Source organism: Homarus americanus, unplaced genomic scaffold (genome assembly GCF_018991925.1).
Source record: "Homarus americanus isolate GMGI-L3 unplaced genomic scaffold, GMGI_Hamer_2.0 scaffold23518, whole genome shotgun sequence".
Taxonomy (NCBI): Eukaryota; Metazoa; Arthropoda; class Malacostraca; order Decapoda; family Nephropidae; genus Homarus; species Homarus americanus.
Genome location: NW_024745451.1, coordinates 166,201 through 183,359, shown reverse-complemented (window position 1 = coordinate 183,359; position 17,159 = coordinate 166,201). Strand labels below are relative to the sequence as shown.

The 17,159-nt window shown below is 47.2% G+C and overlaps 1 protein-coding gene across 1 annotated transcript; it reads right to left on the bottom strand.

The window, feature by feature from the left end:
- Positions 1–6,290: 6,290 nt before the first annotated feature.
- Positions 6,291–11,567, bottom strand: LOC121878679. Its single transcript, XM_042385005.1, has 2 exons — positions 11,219–11,567; positions 6,291–7,334 (listed from the first exon to the last, which is right to left on the bottom strand). The coding sequence occupies exons 1-2, from the start codon at positions 11,243–11,245 to the stop codon at positions 6,291–6,293; spliced, it is 1,071 nt and encodes a 356-aa protein (XP_042240939.1). The 5' UTR covers positions 11,246–11,567.
- Positions 11,568–17,159: the final 5,592 nt, after the last annotated feature.

Below are 17,159 nucleotides of genomic sequence, written 5' to 3'. Positions count from 1 at the left end.
TCTAATAGGCGTTTGGTATAATTGATGACACACACACACACACACACACACACACACACACACACACACACACACACACACACACACACACACACACACACACACACACACACACACACACACACACACACACACACACACACACACCAGACAGATTTTAAGTTATAAAAAGAAGCGTTTTTTTATAGATTTTTACGTATTATTGAAATCGGATTAAAATAAGAAAATCATTGTAGAAGTATAGGTTGAAATTCCGATTTTTTGTCATACCGCAAAAGTGACATAACCGCACAGGTAGATACAGATTTAGTTAAACGGTACAGGTGAAATATCCGCACAGGTACAGATTTAACAATACAGTAAAGCCCAATGATCCACACAGGTACAGATTTGGCTAACAGTACAGGTAATATACGAGGATGATGACGTCACTACACACCTGTAATCTCACACTCACCTCGGCAACAATACCTGTAGGCGTGACCAGTCGACCCAAGGTGTTATCTTACCTGAGGAGAGAGAGAGAGAAGATAACGTTAATGGTGGCGAGTTATCAGGTATATATGTTAATGGCATTGATAACAGGTAACAGGAGTGTATACATGCTCCTGAACACACACACACACACACACACACACACACGACAAAACCATTAACCTCTACTGTTCCTTCCTCTTCCTCGTAATAATCTTCCTCCGCCTCCTAAACCTCCGCCTTTTCTTCTTCCTCCTCTCCTTCACCTCTTCTCCTCCACCTCTTCTTCCTCATCCTCCACTTCTTCTTCCTCCTCTCCTTCCTCATCCTCCACCTCTTCCTCTCCTCCACCTCTTCTTCCTCCTCCTCCTCCTCCACCTCTTCCTCTCCTCCACCTCTTCTTCCTCCTCTTCTTCCTCCTCTCCTTCCTCCTCCTCCTCCTCGTCAAATTATGTTGTCATCGAGGCACAAAAATAAGCTGGGACCCAAGATATAAATACCAGAGTGGTGTCACTGTACGGTTTCCTCCCCCCCAACGGCTTCTCCTGCACCACCACCACCACCATCTCCAACAACACCATCATCATTACCACCACCATCTCCACCACTATCACCAACAACAAACCCACCATCATTATCACCACCACCTCCATCACTATCACCACCATCACCTCACCACTATCACCACCATTACAATCATGTGCACCTCCACCACTAAGGCTTCTGATACACACAACCAATCTCCACCATAACCAACATTCCCCCTACCACCACCACCACCACTCCTACCACAATAAATGGAAAGAAAACACACACACACACACACACACCATGAGAACTGCACGACCTTATACCTTCTCTCACACCTTCGTTAATTAAAACAATCCCGCATAGTGTGTGTGTGTGTGTGTGTGTTGAGGTGAAGATGAAAAACCTATATTTATACCACTGGCGAGTTTTAATCCACACGAGAGAGAGAGAGACCTGAGACCACCACCACACCCACACTGAGGTGACGGGACGTGACATTATTTTTTTTACCCAAGGATAAGAAGACCAGGAATTCAATTAGAGTAAAAACCTCTATTTAACGGACTATATGGAGAGAATAATCCGTTATATCGAGGATCCGTTAGTTGAGAAACCCCCCATCGAACGCATAAGTTCGTTATTAAGAGGGTACCGTTAGATGTAATACCTCCATCTAATGAACTATATTGGAGATGAAATTCCGTTATATCGAGAGTCCCGTTAGATGTGAAACCCACCATCTAACGGTGCCTCATTACATGGAGAGAAGTCCATTATATGAGTAGAAAGTATATAATAGAATACATATTACAGGAGATATACATATAAAATGCTTCTATACTGTATATATAGACATGTTGAAGAAAAGTCCCCATGCATAAAACCTGGTGGATCACGTGTGAGGGTTATTAGCCACCTGAGTTTATTTCACGTGATAATTAAAAACCCGTCTGCTACCCTAACCTAAAGTACCCTACCCTAACCCAACATACCCTACCGAACCTAACCTATCCTATCCTACCCTAACCCTCAGAGGTAAGCAATAGGGTATACAAGTGATCGTGGGCACTTCGTGCCCGGTGAAAGTTTGAACGCTCGTGCTTGGCTAGCGTACAGCGAATGAGGGTGCGCCATGTCCGTAGACTTGCATCGTTTTCCATCGTAAATAAAACGGATAATTAATTCCTTCCCAAAGAAACCATCGACATGGGACCAGGTTTGTTCCACTCTACGAATATTTTGCGATTTTTTCACCAAGTTTGATGAAAAACGATTGTGCTGTTTCGGCTGCCCAGAACAGATATACATACACACCGCTATTCCTATAGTATATTAGATACAATTATATAAATCATCAAGCAAAATAACGTAGTTGTGGTGATGGTAGTGGGGAGGAGGGAGGACTATTCTTCACGTGATCCATTCTATAACACCCACAGACATACCCAGGCATACCCACGGACATACTCACAAACCTACCTACCTCTTCTCAACAGTGGAAGCGTGACTGCAGCAGGGTAAGAGCAGCAGGGGCAACACGCTAATACCACGAAGCTGGACATTGTTGTTATACTCGCTATTATACTGTAACCGTATATGACATCATCACACTGGATAGCTACACCATTAATTAAGGAGCCGTGACCCCGAGATGGTGGTGCGTGACCCCGAGATGGTGGTGAGCGACCCCGAGATGGTGGTGCGAGACCCCGAGATGGTGGTGCGTGTCTCCTGACGGTGCTGGAGTTCCCGTAGAGATAAAAGAGGTATGGTGGAGCGCTTTCTATTGCCTCGTTGTTGTTTACCTTTGTTTGTATACCTGTACTGTTTATGCTTACATTGTTTGTATATCTAACTAAACAGTCTATGTATACATTGTTTATATACCTGTGCACTGTCTATGTAAATTGTTTGTATACCTGTGGTGTCTATTTACAGTGTTTGTATACCTGTGCACTGTCTACGTACACCGTTTGTATACCTACACAACTAAAGCACAATATATACAGCATCCTATATCACAACAGGTAACAAGACCAACACTCGTACATTTACTATGTAATTTCTTTGGCCTACAGCACAGTATATGTCCTGAGGCTGCTCTACCATTTATAAACTAATGAGGTATTTTCTAATATCTTTTTCTTTTACAACAAGGATGAGAGCCACTGGTGTATATAGGCCTATAGATGATCTTTTCTATACGCACGACACTACTAACATACGTACACATGAAGTAAACTTTCGAGGGGTGGTTCAACACCCAGCTCACATGATCTACGTGTGTAAACATTAATCTGTATGTTCACTGTATGTTCCTTCACTTTTCTCAAATGAAGGCTTTTGTTAAACCACCAATGTATGTAATAAGTCATTTATGTCCAATGTATATTTTCAGCCTTCGGGCTGCAAACTTTTTCAATAAACCGTTTATTATTATTATTATTATTATTATTATTATTATTATTATTATTATTATTATTATTATTAAACTTTCTCGAAGGAAGGAGGTAAACTTTTGCTCTGATATTACCACTTCAAGGTTTTATTTATTTATTTATTTTTGTATACTACAGTACACGACATGACACACGCAACAGGGGCACTACGATGCTATCTCTTATACCGCCAACAGTACAATGCGAACTAGCTAGAACACACTGGATCAGTACCTAGGTCACCAGCAGCCCCTCCACACACCTCCTGCACACCACCCATACATACACCCGCTCCTACACACACGCGCATCTTACACCAGCCATACACTCCCATATAACCTACCTATACCATCTATGCATACTCACCACCTAACCTAATCTATCCCCACACACATTACCTATCCTACCTCGACACACACACACACAAACATAACCAAACCCACCCATCTACACCACCCACCTACCTACACCCACCTACACACATACATAACCTAGCCTACCCCCCCACACACACAGAGTAAGCAGCCAGCAGGGAACTCAGTTGTGTCTGAATGAACCCCCCCACCCCTTGTCACACCTTACCCCTGTCCTAATCACCTAATCACCATTCACCTGTCGCCTTCACAATAACCCAGTGGAGATGCCTATCACGGGACGCCAGCCAATCCACCCACTACAATGAACTCTCTCTCTCTCTCTTTCTCCACACGTGACCCCTGCACAGTCAGGCACAACTTCCCTCCGTCACCACCACCACCGCCAGGCACGAGTATTCTTAGGTGTTCACGAAGCCATACAAATTTGACACACACACACACACACACACACACACACACACACACTGAGGGAATGTCAAGCGCGATAATTTGTATAAAGAGAGATCATTATTTATTCACCTGAGGTACATACTGTATATAATGTCTCTAGAACATCATTCATTATCAACAACGTATGTATGTATGTATGTATGTATGTGTGTATGTATGTAATAATTTGAATCACCTGAAGAATCTCCGTCCCAGGTTATTATTTTCACCTAAATATTAACTACCCTAACCTACCCTAACTTAACCTACCCTATCTAACCCAACGTAATGTAACATAACCTAACCTAACCTCATCCCTCCGAAAAAAAATAGTAGTGAAGGTTGATTTAGAAAAGGATAGATTAAGTTAAGAATAGATTAAATGAAATTAGTTTAGTTTAGTTTAGTTTAGGTATAGTTACCTTCCAAGTTAGGTTAGGTTAGATATTCCTTCCAAGTTTGGTCAGGTGAGGTAAGGTTAAGTATTATGTTCGAGTAGTTTTAGCTGTCACAATATTGTTGTAGTAAGTACAAATAGATTATAGTATTTTTTCTCATATTTTAGTACACTTCACCAATAACAACAACAACAATAATAATAATAATAATAATAATAATAATAATAATAATAATAATAATAATAATAATAATAACAACAACAACAATAATAAATCAACACCAGCCATAAAGCGCATCACCTCCCACCCTCCCTTGACAGTACAGTACAGTATCCTTTATCACAGGAGCATCAACCTGAGCCCCCCACCCAGTTACTGTAAGCTACTCCCGACACGTGTACAGACTGGAGGAATCTCGCGCCAGGGGAACACACACACACACACACACACACACACACACACACCTCAGGAGCTCTCTCGTGCTCGTGGGTTGAAGGCCGCCCGTGGAGGAGGAAACACGTGAGGAATGCCAGCAGACGTCACCATCATGACCGAAAGAAGCGATGGTAGGGAGGAAGTGAGAGAAGGTTAACGGATAGTATGAGGTGCGTGAACAGCTATTCCCCAACACACACACGGCACGCGACCTGAGTTGAACGCTGGTGACCTTGGGGAGAAAAGATCATCATACTCGTGAGTGGTGACGTGACTGACTGGCTGACCCCGGGTTCGATCCCCGATATCAACACAAAACCAACACCACCTGAAACTGGAGTCCAGGTTTTTAATGGCTTTATGACCGGGTCGAATTCCGGGGGGAGGGGTTCACGATCAGCCAGTGCAGTTGGCAAGTGGTCCGATCTTCCTGGGTTACACCTTTAAGAAACTCACGCCCAGTTGGTTAGGTCTTAGTGGTGCTGGCCATCCACGAACACCAGGGTCACCCATCATCAATTACTGGGATGGTTAAGCCGTGAGGGAGGTACTGGGTGGTGAGTGAGAGGTACTGGGTGGTGAGTGGGGGAGTGCTGGTGAGAATTGCTGGGTGGTGGGTGAGGAAGTACTGGGTGGTGGGTGTGAGGGAAGTACTGGGTGGTGTGGGGGAGTGCTGGGTGGTGGTGGGGAGATGCTGGGTGGTGGGTGAGGAAATTACTGGGTGGTGGGTGAGGAAGTACTGGGTGGTGTGGGGGTGCTGGGTGGTGAGTGGGGAGGTACTGGGTGGTGGGTGGGGAAGTGGGTGGTGGTGAGAGTACTAAGATTGGTGTGGGGAGGTGCTGGGTGGTGGGGAGATACTGGGTGGTGGGTGAGGGAAGTACTGGGTGGTGGGTGAGGGAAGTACTGGGTGGTGGGTGAGGGAAGTACTGGGTGGTGTGGGGGAGGTACTGGGTGGTGAGTGAGGGAGGTACTGGGTGGTGGGTGAGGGAAGTACTGGGTGGTGAGGGAGGGAGGAACTGGGTGGTGGAGGGAGGTACTTACAAATACCCATATAAACAACTGTGTTCCATAAGAGTAAGTGCCTCATACATTAAGACTGTTGACACCAGGACACATGACACCTCTGTTCAAGCACGCACCCAATGAGGAGAGTGAAGGTAGGAGTAATGGCGGGGGTGGGGTGTAGGTGGCTAGGAGCACAAAACTAGCTAGGGTGAGGTGTGGAGGCAATACCCACCTGAGGAAGATCTGAAGCGCTTGTTGGCGGTGCGTGATGACCCGCGGTGTGAGCTAAACACGAGCACCAGAGGCCGGCGGCTGGTCGACTCCTTCACCACCTTCCCCTTCTTCTTGGCTGCTACGTGGTGGTGGTGGTGGTTGTTGTTGTTAACGTGCACATTGGCCACGTCAAGGGAGTGTGAGGTCACCCCTGGAGTGTACTGGGGGCAGTAGTGAAAATCCTCCTCCACCCCGCGGAACTCATCGATGATGTAGAGGTTATTGCTGGCTCCGTTGTGGTGATGTTGCTGCGAAACTCGTTGTCCCTCCGACCTGCCGCCCTGGCCCGCGTCTCGCAGCTGTGACCCGCCACCACCCTGAGACCGACCGCTCTCCTCGCTGGCCTCGAGCACCAACTCTGGGTCCTCGATCAAGTTCCTCTGGGCGGGCTCGACTGCCTTCATACAGTCGCCCACCACCGACAACACCATCCCCAGCATGCCTCTCTTCTTCCCACGGCCCCCCTTCCAGTCGCCGCCACGTGTGTCACAGGCGTCTACATCAACTCTGTCCTGGTTGCTGGTGGCCAAGGACGAGGACGGGATAGAGCGCGAGGCCACTGAGGAACCAGCCGAGGGTAAAGGTTCCTGTGATCTGGAGGACACCTTCACGGTACAAGACCACGGCGACCCCGAGTGAGTCCGCTGTGTTTGTGGCGGCGGAGGAAGCACGTCGGGTGGCAAATGTTGAGACACAGAGCTGGGTGAGGCTTCCAGGGGCTGTGGGCTGGGTAACACCTGCTGGGAGTGTGGGCTGCGTGACGTCTGCTTGGAGTATGGGCTGAGTGAATCCTGCTGGGAATATGGACTGAGTGACGCCTGCCGGGAACAAGTGCTAGGTGAATCGTGTTCAGAGCGCGGGCTGAGCGACACCAGCTGAGAGTAGGGACTCGGTGTGAGGTGCCGGGAGAACGGGCTGGGATATGCCGGGAACTGGATTGTGCCGGAGTTAGGAGAAACGTTCCTCTGACTGGGCTGGAACATCCAAGTGCAAGAGATGACGGACATATAATCAGCAACATACACACTTCATATACACAACAACAGTATTAAGACACCACGAGAACAAACAATACACGAATACATACACAAAACATACACCAGAGTTAGTTTTCTCCACTATACACAATATCGATAACTCCCATGAGTGGCCTGGAGGGAGGGGGGGGGTAGATGGGGTTCCACAGTTTCCAGTAAGTCAATTGGAAACCCAGCAGGTGGTAGACAAGGATTACTGCCACAATGTGGGGAATCTCCTCTTTAAAGACGTTATAGTCACACACACACACACACACACACACACACACACACACACACACACACTAAACCAAGTTCATATGTTCCTTACACCACGAAGCTTAGCAAAACTCTTCAACCACGCACAGCATCAAACCAATCAGTCATCCGAACATTAAACTCACATAGGTGTCGTGGTTAACACCGCTGGGTTAACTACGCACAACGTAACACCAACCACGCAATACAAACACTACTACACACACGCTAAATCAATACCAGCACTTAATTACCACGTTTGACTCACAAGACACAGCGGCATGCCAACCACGAACCTGTGCACGCCGACCACACACCTATACACGCTAACCACGCACCTACGACTAGCACCGTACATGGAAACGGCAACAGCAAGACTGAAACCTGTCAACGCGGCCGTAACTTCTAAGCAATTACGAGACACACAAGTATATCAATCTGTCTCAATTTAACAAGTCCTCACTGACGACCTCCCCCTCGCTTCACCTCGACCATACGCTCCAGCAAGGCCACATCTCCCCCCTACCTCCTCCTCCTCCAATTGTCTCATGTGTATTGTTGACACGAATCAGCTGACTGGGGCGGTGGAGGGGGAAGAGGAGGGGGCGACAGTCAGCTGAACCCTTACCTGCTCTCTCAACCTCACACGCCACACAACGTGACACACTGACACACAAACATACACACAACACCGCGCAGGTAACTAAGTTTAAAAAAAAAAAAAAAAGTTCTTATAGTGGGATTATTTCCAGGTATACAAGGCGACGGCAGGCAGCTTCTCCGTGACGGTATGTGGTAGGGAGAGTTAAGACAGGAAGGGACACGACGGCGAGGTATGGGATGGTGGGGACCCAAGTCTTGAGGTTGTTCCAGAGGTGTAGGGTGGAGTGGGAGGGTGGATGATGGGAGTTAATAGGGTGGGGGATTGGAGGAGTGGGGATGTTGGTTAGGGAGTGTTAGTGGAGAAAGGGGATTGGTGGGGAAAGTTGGTGTAGTGGAGGATTGGTGTAGGAGTGGGGGGTGGTGTAGAGGTGGGGATTGGAGGATGAAAGAGATAGAAGGTACAGGGACATTTTGGAGGCTGGGGTGGGAACAGGGTGAGAGTGGGGAGGTTGGGGGTGGGGGGTGGTGGGGAGGGGTAGGAATAAATATATCTAATATTATGAGTAGTGGAATAAATGGATGGTGAGGAACAGAAAGGAAAGGTAGTAAACGAGAGAGAGATAGAGAGAGAAATAAGTGGTCAGTGAGGGGAAAGCTTTTGGACACAAGGAACAGGGAAGGAATTACACGACCCTTCACCCTGGCTCAAGCAAAACACACACACACACACACACACACACACACACACACACACTATTTACCCCACATTCAGCACCTCTCTCCCTCAACAAAGTAAACAATCTTCCAACATCCTGCAAAATAAATAAAATAAAAACGACAAAACAGGAGAGGTATGGGGGGAGGGGGAGGGGGGAGGAGGGGGGACACATAAGGTGGCGATCTCCAAGCGTATAATAGTAATGTTCCCCAGTGCTCTGCCCCCCACACACACACAGCCCTCCCTGAGAATGCAGTGCTGGAGGGATGAATCAGCGCTGGTGTATGTCCGGCTGGTCGCTCGCTCACTCACTCCTTGTGGTCGGTGAGAGGAATAAGAGTGTGAACTGGGTGGGTGGGTGGGTGAGTGGAGTGTGTGTGGGTGGGTGGGTGTGGGTGGGTGTGGGTTGGGTGGTGTTGGTGGGTGGGGTGTGTGGGTGTTGGGAGTGTGTGGGTGTTGGTGGGTGGGAGTGTGGCCCAGCTATTGGTGGGAGTGTGTGGGTGTGGGGTGGGTGGGGAGTGTGTGTGGTGGGTGGGGTGTGTGGGTGTTGGTGGGTGGGAGTGTGTGGTGTTGGTGGGTGGGAGTGTGTGGGTGTTGGTAGAGGTAAGGAGTGTGTGGGTGTTGGTGGGTGGGAGTGTGTGGGTGTTGGTGGGTGGGAGGTGTGTGGGTGTTGGTGGGTGGGAGTGTGTGGGTGTTGGTGGGTGGGAGTGTGTGGGTGTTGGTGGATGGTGTGGTGTTGGTGGGTGGTGTGTGGTGTTGGTGGGTGGGAGTGTGTGGGTGTTGGTGGGTGGGAGTGTGTGGGTGTTGGGGTGTGTGTGTGGGTGTTGGTGGGTGTGTGTGTAGGTAGGTGGGGGTGTGTGAGAGGTGTTGGTGGGTGTGTGTGTGGTGTGGGTAGGTGGGTGTGTGGGTGTGGGCAGGTGGGGTGTGTGGGTGTGGGCAGGTGGGGTGTGGGTGTGGGTGGGTGGGGTGGGTGTGTGGGTGTGGGTGGGTGGGTGGGGTGTGTGGGTGTGGGTGGGTGGGGTGGGTGTGGGTGTAGGTAGGTAGGTGGGTGGGTGTGGGTGTAGGTAGGTAGGTGGGAGTGTGTGGGTGTAGGTAGGTAGGTGGGTGGGTAGGTGAGTGAATGAGGGTGTCATGACGTTAAACAAGTCCTTAACACGTCGGATTAAAATACGAAGAGGAGAAGGAGAGAGGAGGAATAGAAGGAAAGGGGAAGATAGAGGAGGATGAGAAGGAAACAGGAAGAGAAAGAGAGATGAAGAAAATATAAGAAGAAAGAGAAGGAGAGAAGTAAGAGGAGAGAGAAGGGAAAGATGGAGAGGAGAGGATGGAGAGCAGAGGAGGAAGAGGCGACGACCACCACACCATATCACCTGGTACTAATTGGCGCGTTTCCATCTTACAGTACAATTACATTAGCTATTGATAAGATCATGGACGGCGACTCAAAGCAGGAATAAACTGACATCCAGTAGTGTTATATTCCTTTAAATCACACACACACACACACCTGGGAGGGAACTACTACACTACGTGTCTGCTGTTCAACACTTCAGCGCACAAGATCTACTTGACCTCCGCTGCAAACATTAATCTGTATGTTCACTGTTTGTTCCTTTACCTTTCTCTAATGAAGGCTTTTGTTAAACCACCAATGTATGTAATAAGTCATTATTGTCCAATGTATATTTTCAGCCTTCGGACTGCAGAACTTTTTCAATAAACCGTTAATTATTATTATTATTATTATTATTATTATTATTATTATTACACCTTTCTCTAAACACAGGCTTAACAAACACCAAAATCACAGTTCAATGTTGTTGTTTTTTTCAAGGGTCACCCAATAGACGTGTCCGGAACATGACTACTGCACTGTACAAGGGAACAAATACTGGTAGAGTACGTGGTTTGAGCTACACAGGTGTCACAAAGATGTTTCAATCGCTCGTGTTTTTTTTTTCACTGGTGCTTTTGCATTTCCCAATATTTATGGTCCGCTACTTTACAGTTCAGTGAGAGAAGACCAAAAAACGAACTTTTCTATGGACACTTTTTTTAAGGGGCTGGCGGACGAAAAACTAAGGTCACATAGACACACATACAGTATATACACAGTACAGTGTGTCCCAAAAGTTAGCTTATCCATCTGACACACCTCGTACACACACACACACATATAAACACAAAGACACGAACAATATATAATTCATTAAAAAATAAACAATAAATAAAAATAAGGTACAACACAGGATAATTTTCCAACCATTATCAAAGATGATGTGGAGTGCATCCACGAAAGGGCGCATAACACACTAAAGAACACGGCCTCACACTTCCTATCCTGACGCACACACCACACTTAAACGGACAGTACTGTACAAACGTTAGGCACAGAGAGAGAGTCAGTGAGTGTCTGTCTATGTCTCCCTATCACCACTACACCACAGTCAAGACGCGGCACTAGGATGTCACACTTTAAGACGTCACAAGACACGGAAGTCACACTGGCCACAAGAATTACACTGGCGAGACGAGAAGAGTGAGGCGATGGTGATGGAACGGAGGTGTGAGCGGAACTGTGACAGGTGGTGGTGGCGACGGGCAGAGGCGGTGGCGGGTCCTCACCTGGGGGAACACCTACAAGTAACTACCACCACCACCGTAAACATGGCCACCTCAGCAGGTCACCACCATGTCTCACGTGTAGTGGTGTGAGGGAGTGCGCGTGTCCTACCCCTCCCCTCCACCCTCACCCACCCACCTATACCGTCTTCCCTTCCGTGTCCTTCCGCCTTCAATATTCAGTAGTTACACCTTCCTCTTTAACACCTGTGACCCCCCCCTCTCCCACCAGCCTTTCTCACTCTTAACTTAAATACGGTAGTTTCTCACATAACCTCTTCCAATGCCCACTGACAAGTGCATATATCCCTTCACCCCTTCCCCATTACCTTTTCTCTCCCCTTCCTCACCTTTACCTCTTTCCCTCAATATTCCCATTCCTTTTACCCCCTCTCCCTATCTAACCTTCTCCCCTTTCTCATTCCCTTCACCTCTCCCACTTCACCTTCACAACAGGTGTTCCCTCTGGCCCCTTCTCAACACTCCTCTTTTATCTCTCACATATCATACCCATAGTCTGGTATTTAGTTCCTACACTCAGGGCTTTAGTACCCCACACACACACACTACATGACCCTAGATGGGAAAGGGGGGGGGGGAGGAGGTCGCTGAACAAACGTGAACTTCTGGAGGAGACGATGATAATGTTGAAGCCTCTCTCTCCTTCAGTGTAAAGAAACAGGCAGTCCGTACACAAACACCTTCCTCCACACACATACACACACCTGAGAGGCTTCTGGAACAAGGCCACACACACACACAAACACTGACCCTAATTCCAACAACTAGGACCTTTAGGTGTCAGCGGGGTTTAGTACAGTAGTTGCATGCAGTTACAAGCAAAAGGTCTTTATTCTTTAGGTCGGTGACTAAGATATCATCGTTTCCTCAGAGCGCGCGCACACACACACACACACACACACACACACACACACACACACACAGTACCATCATGACCACAGAAAGCTCTACTAGGACAGGCAAGCACCATACTCCCAAGTTCACCTTCAGAGAATAGAAATCTCATAAGTCAGAGCAAAACTTAAAACAAAACAAAAAAGTGACTCGTTACAGGTGTCACAAGCCTACAACACCTTTCCAAAACTTTAATAATAATAATAATAACAATATAACAATAACAACAACAATAACAACAACAACAACAACAACAACAACAATAATAATAATAACCACACTAATTAAATTATGATTTTTTAAATGCTGGATAAACCTTATGAAATTCTTACAACTACTCAGTACTGTACATACAGGTATATCTCAACTCGTCAGACAGCTCCCACAGATCAGACACACATGCACACACAGAGGACCTGTAGCTATCACCTGTGAGGAATCCTTATTGGGACAATCTCCTCAAACCAAATCACTCACAACACCTGACTAATTTGTTAAAGTCAGACGGAAACACGTTGAAGCCTCACATGGACAGAGCCAAGGAAACACCTAGCTAATTTGTTTAATCCTCGTATGAAGGGACCCACGGAAACACTTGGCTAATTCGTTAAACCCTCACACGAACGGACTCCTGAAAAAACTTTCTTCTAATGCGGAGCTCACTTAACATACTTCAAGAGAGACAGTGTGATGGAAAACTCATTTACAACAAAGAACAAATTGATAGATGGATATACAATACAGCATGTACTGTATACAGACAATGCAGGTAGTAGCTGCATACTGTTCAGCATATACAAACAAACAAACTCCAAAAAGTATCTTCACGGAAGGGTCTGATGAATTTCAAAATGAACACTGTGACTCCTGTTGTCTCGGTAGGGTTGATAAAATCCTTCGTCTGTTGTCATATTGTCTCACACAAAATTGTAAAAGATACTTTTTGGAGCGAGTGTACAATCAAAGACAAAAGTCGTGTCGCGGCTTTGTCCGAAGATTAAATATAACTCGTGAAACCTCATGAGAGCCCCCTACCACAAGGCAGAGCGCACCAAAAGTTTAGGCCGTCGGCTTATGTTTTCACCAAATTTCACGACACGACTTTTGTCTTTCATTGTACAGTACATACAGTATATAGACAATGCACGTATACAATTCAGCATGTATATAGACAAAGTAGGCATCTTTGTGGTGTAGGTTAATTCAGCATAACCTTTTCCTTTTCTATTTTTAATTTCTCTATTCTTTTTTTTCGCCCCCTAGGCCCTGATGTGGGTCATTGACCTGTGCCCGGGTGGGCCAATCCCCGTAAAAAAAAAAGTATACAGTTCACCATAAATACACAGTGCAAGTTTACAGTTCAACGTGTATATAGACAATCTTTACAAATAAAATAACTAGCTACAGTAAGTAAAGGTCACAAAAAATCTCTTGCGGGAGTACAAAAAAAAAAAATAAATAAATAAAACAGCTCAAACAAAACAGAAAAATGAACGAGAGGAAAACCCACAGAAAAAAAATCACAAACTGGGTTGAACAGAAACAGCAAAATGAGACTCCATCAAAATAAAATTTACAGTAAACTGTCCTGGTTACACAAAGGGGTGAAGAAGCATAAAGAAGAATCAGGAGACTAGAACTCGCACAACAGCTGCTCACAAACAACAAACTTCATAGCGAGACAACTATCCTTACAACTTACCCCACGAACCACAGAATTGACAGAAAAATAAAGAAAAGAACCTTATAAAAATCACTAAATCACAGAAGAAACGGAAAACAGAATAAAAACCCCTAAACGACTTCTGGAATGTAAAAAAAATATGTCTCACTCCACCCATCAAATCTTCCTCATGATCTAAGACTTACACACACACACACTCTAGGCCCCATAATTTATCTTTACCTCACACCCACTTCACCTCTACACTCTGCAACCCTTCAATGCTTTACTAGCCTACTGGAACCTAACCTAACCTAACCCTACACACACAATTCCTATAATATATTCAGTCTCCCATTTCTGTAATAGACTGGTGAGCCAATTCTTGATACAGTACATTAATAGTGATCCAATCTCTCCCAATCCCTGAAATATATTAGTGTTCCAATCTCCTTCAACATGATGCCCCAATCCATTAAGAAATTTGGGATGAAACCCTTTTTTCTGTATACATTGACAGAGTGGGGAACAGGAAAACCAAAACAGGAAAAATTCCTCTCTCTCATCTTCAAAAGTATTCTTCACATCTCACTATTATTTCTTCTTTCTCTCCCACATCTTCTTCCTCTCTAAACTGTTACTTCCAATTGCTCTCTCTCTCTCTCATCTTTCATCAGTAGCTACTCTGTCAATCATTCACCTTATTTTATTATCCCCGGTCTTCCTCCCTCCCCACAGCTTCCAATAACAGAACACATCAACCTCACACACACACACACACACACACACACACACACACACACACACACACACACACACACACACACACACACACACACACACACACACACACACACACACACACACACACACACACACACACACACACACACACACACACACACACACACACACACACACACACACACACACACACACACACACACACACACACACACACACACACACACACACACACACACACACACACACACACACACACACACACACACACACACACACACACACACACACACACACACACACACACACACACACACACACACACACACACACACACACACACACACACACACACACACACACACACACACACACACACACACACACACACACACACACACACACACACACACACACACACACACACACACACACACACACACACACACACACACACACACACACACACACACACAGCCACTCCAGGGGATATAAGCCGTGCAAAGTCAAGGAGAAAAAACACCTACTTTTCTCCCTACCTGGGTTCACTAGACTTAACCCTCCACCACACCACTCACCCCACCTCCCTCCCCTTTCACCACACCACCAACCCCCCCCCCACCACACACCCCCTTCCTCTACCTCCCCACCTCCCCTTTCTCACTCCCACACCCATCACCCCACTCACCTTTCCTCTCACCATACCACTCCCCCCTTCTCACCCCACCACACTGACTCCCCTCTCACCACTGACCTCCCCTCCACCCCACATACCCTCACCATACCACTCCTCTCACCCACCTCTGCCTCCCTCTCACCCACACTCCCCCTCACCACCTCCACCACCTCCCCACCACACCACCCACCTCCCTCTACCCTCATACCTCCTCACCACCTCCCCCACCACACCCCACTACTCCCACCTCCCTCACCCTCCCCTTTCCTCCTCCACCACCTCCACCCCACTGCTCCCCTCTCCACTCCCTCTCCCTCTCACCCCCTCCACCCCTTTCACCACACACAACTCACCTCCCCACCCACCACTCTGAGCCACCCCTCCTCCCTCACCCATACCCACACCTCCTCACTCACCTCACCCTCCTCCACCCCTTTCACCACACACCACAACTCCTCCCCTCACCCCCACCACCATACCACCCTCTCACCTGCCTCCCCTCACCACCCACACCTACTCCCTCCCCTTTCACCACCATACACTCCCCTCACCACCCCTCCACTCCACATCTCCTTCCTACTCCCTCACCTCCTTCACCACTCACCACCCTTTCACACCACCACCTCACTCACACCACTCACCTCCACCAACATTTAAATGAAGTCACTGAGTTCAGGAAAGGTATTGCATGAAAGATCATGCATGGGCTGCCATGGTAAACTTTCAGCTCAAGGGGTGAGGTAGATTAGAGAGTAATGGGAAAAATTGATGTGAGATTAAAGTGTGGGGGAGTGGAGGTGTGTGAGACTGCCATCAATGGAGGTGTACTCAGAATTGGAATGTGGGGGTGGAGGTGTAAACAATTGTGTGGGGCAAGTGTGTGGGGTGGACCTGGAGGTGTGAGACAAAGGACGTGCCCAGGTGGGTGTGCCCTGAGAGTGGGGTGAGGTGCTTGCTGAGGTGGGGTGTGTGGTGGGTGGGGTGGGTGGGTGGGAGGGGTGAGGGGGGTGGGAGGTGGGTGGGGGAGGTGTGGGGAGGTGTGGGAGGAGGTGGGAGGTGTGGGGAGGGAAGGAGGTGTGTTAGGGGAGGGTGTAAGGGAGGGGAGGTGGGGAGGGGTGTGGGGAGTGGGGTGGGGGAGAGGGTGGAGGAGGGGGGGTGGGGGGCTAAATAATAAACACTGGGAGGAGACAGCATGACAAGTTCACTAAACATTTCCTTTCCTTCAAGAAAAAAATGATCTACAAAATTCAATCTTTTACTTAAAAAAAAAAAAAAAACGAAGTAAATCTCAACTGTAAAAGCTAAAAGACCAAACATCAGCAATGACACAGGCTGAATCCAGATGAGGTCACACAGTAGATGATACACAAGTGAGTCATGCATTGGTGTGGAAAGCAGATCAGTATATTGTAGGAGATGGGAGTGTGGATGGCATACTGTACTGGCACAAAAGCAACATACTATGACAATATGTCTTTTAAAAGTTAAGATATTAATATTTCTTTGTGAACAACTTTGACTATGTATTTTTTTTTTTTAATTTTCACATAGACCCAACCACCCCTTTTAGGTACAGTACAGTAC

What these genes read in the sequence shown, in the direction of transcription:
- LOC121878679 (XM_042385005.1), bottom strand. Translation starts at nt 11,245, where the DNA reads ATGCACTCCACATCATCTTTGATAATG. An exon ending in CCACATCATCTTTGATAATG is followed by an intron (nt 7,335 to 11,218) that starts GTTGGAAAATTA and finishes TGGATGTTCCAG; the next exon opens with CCCAGTCAGAGGAACGTTTC.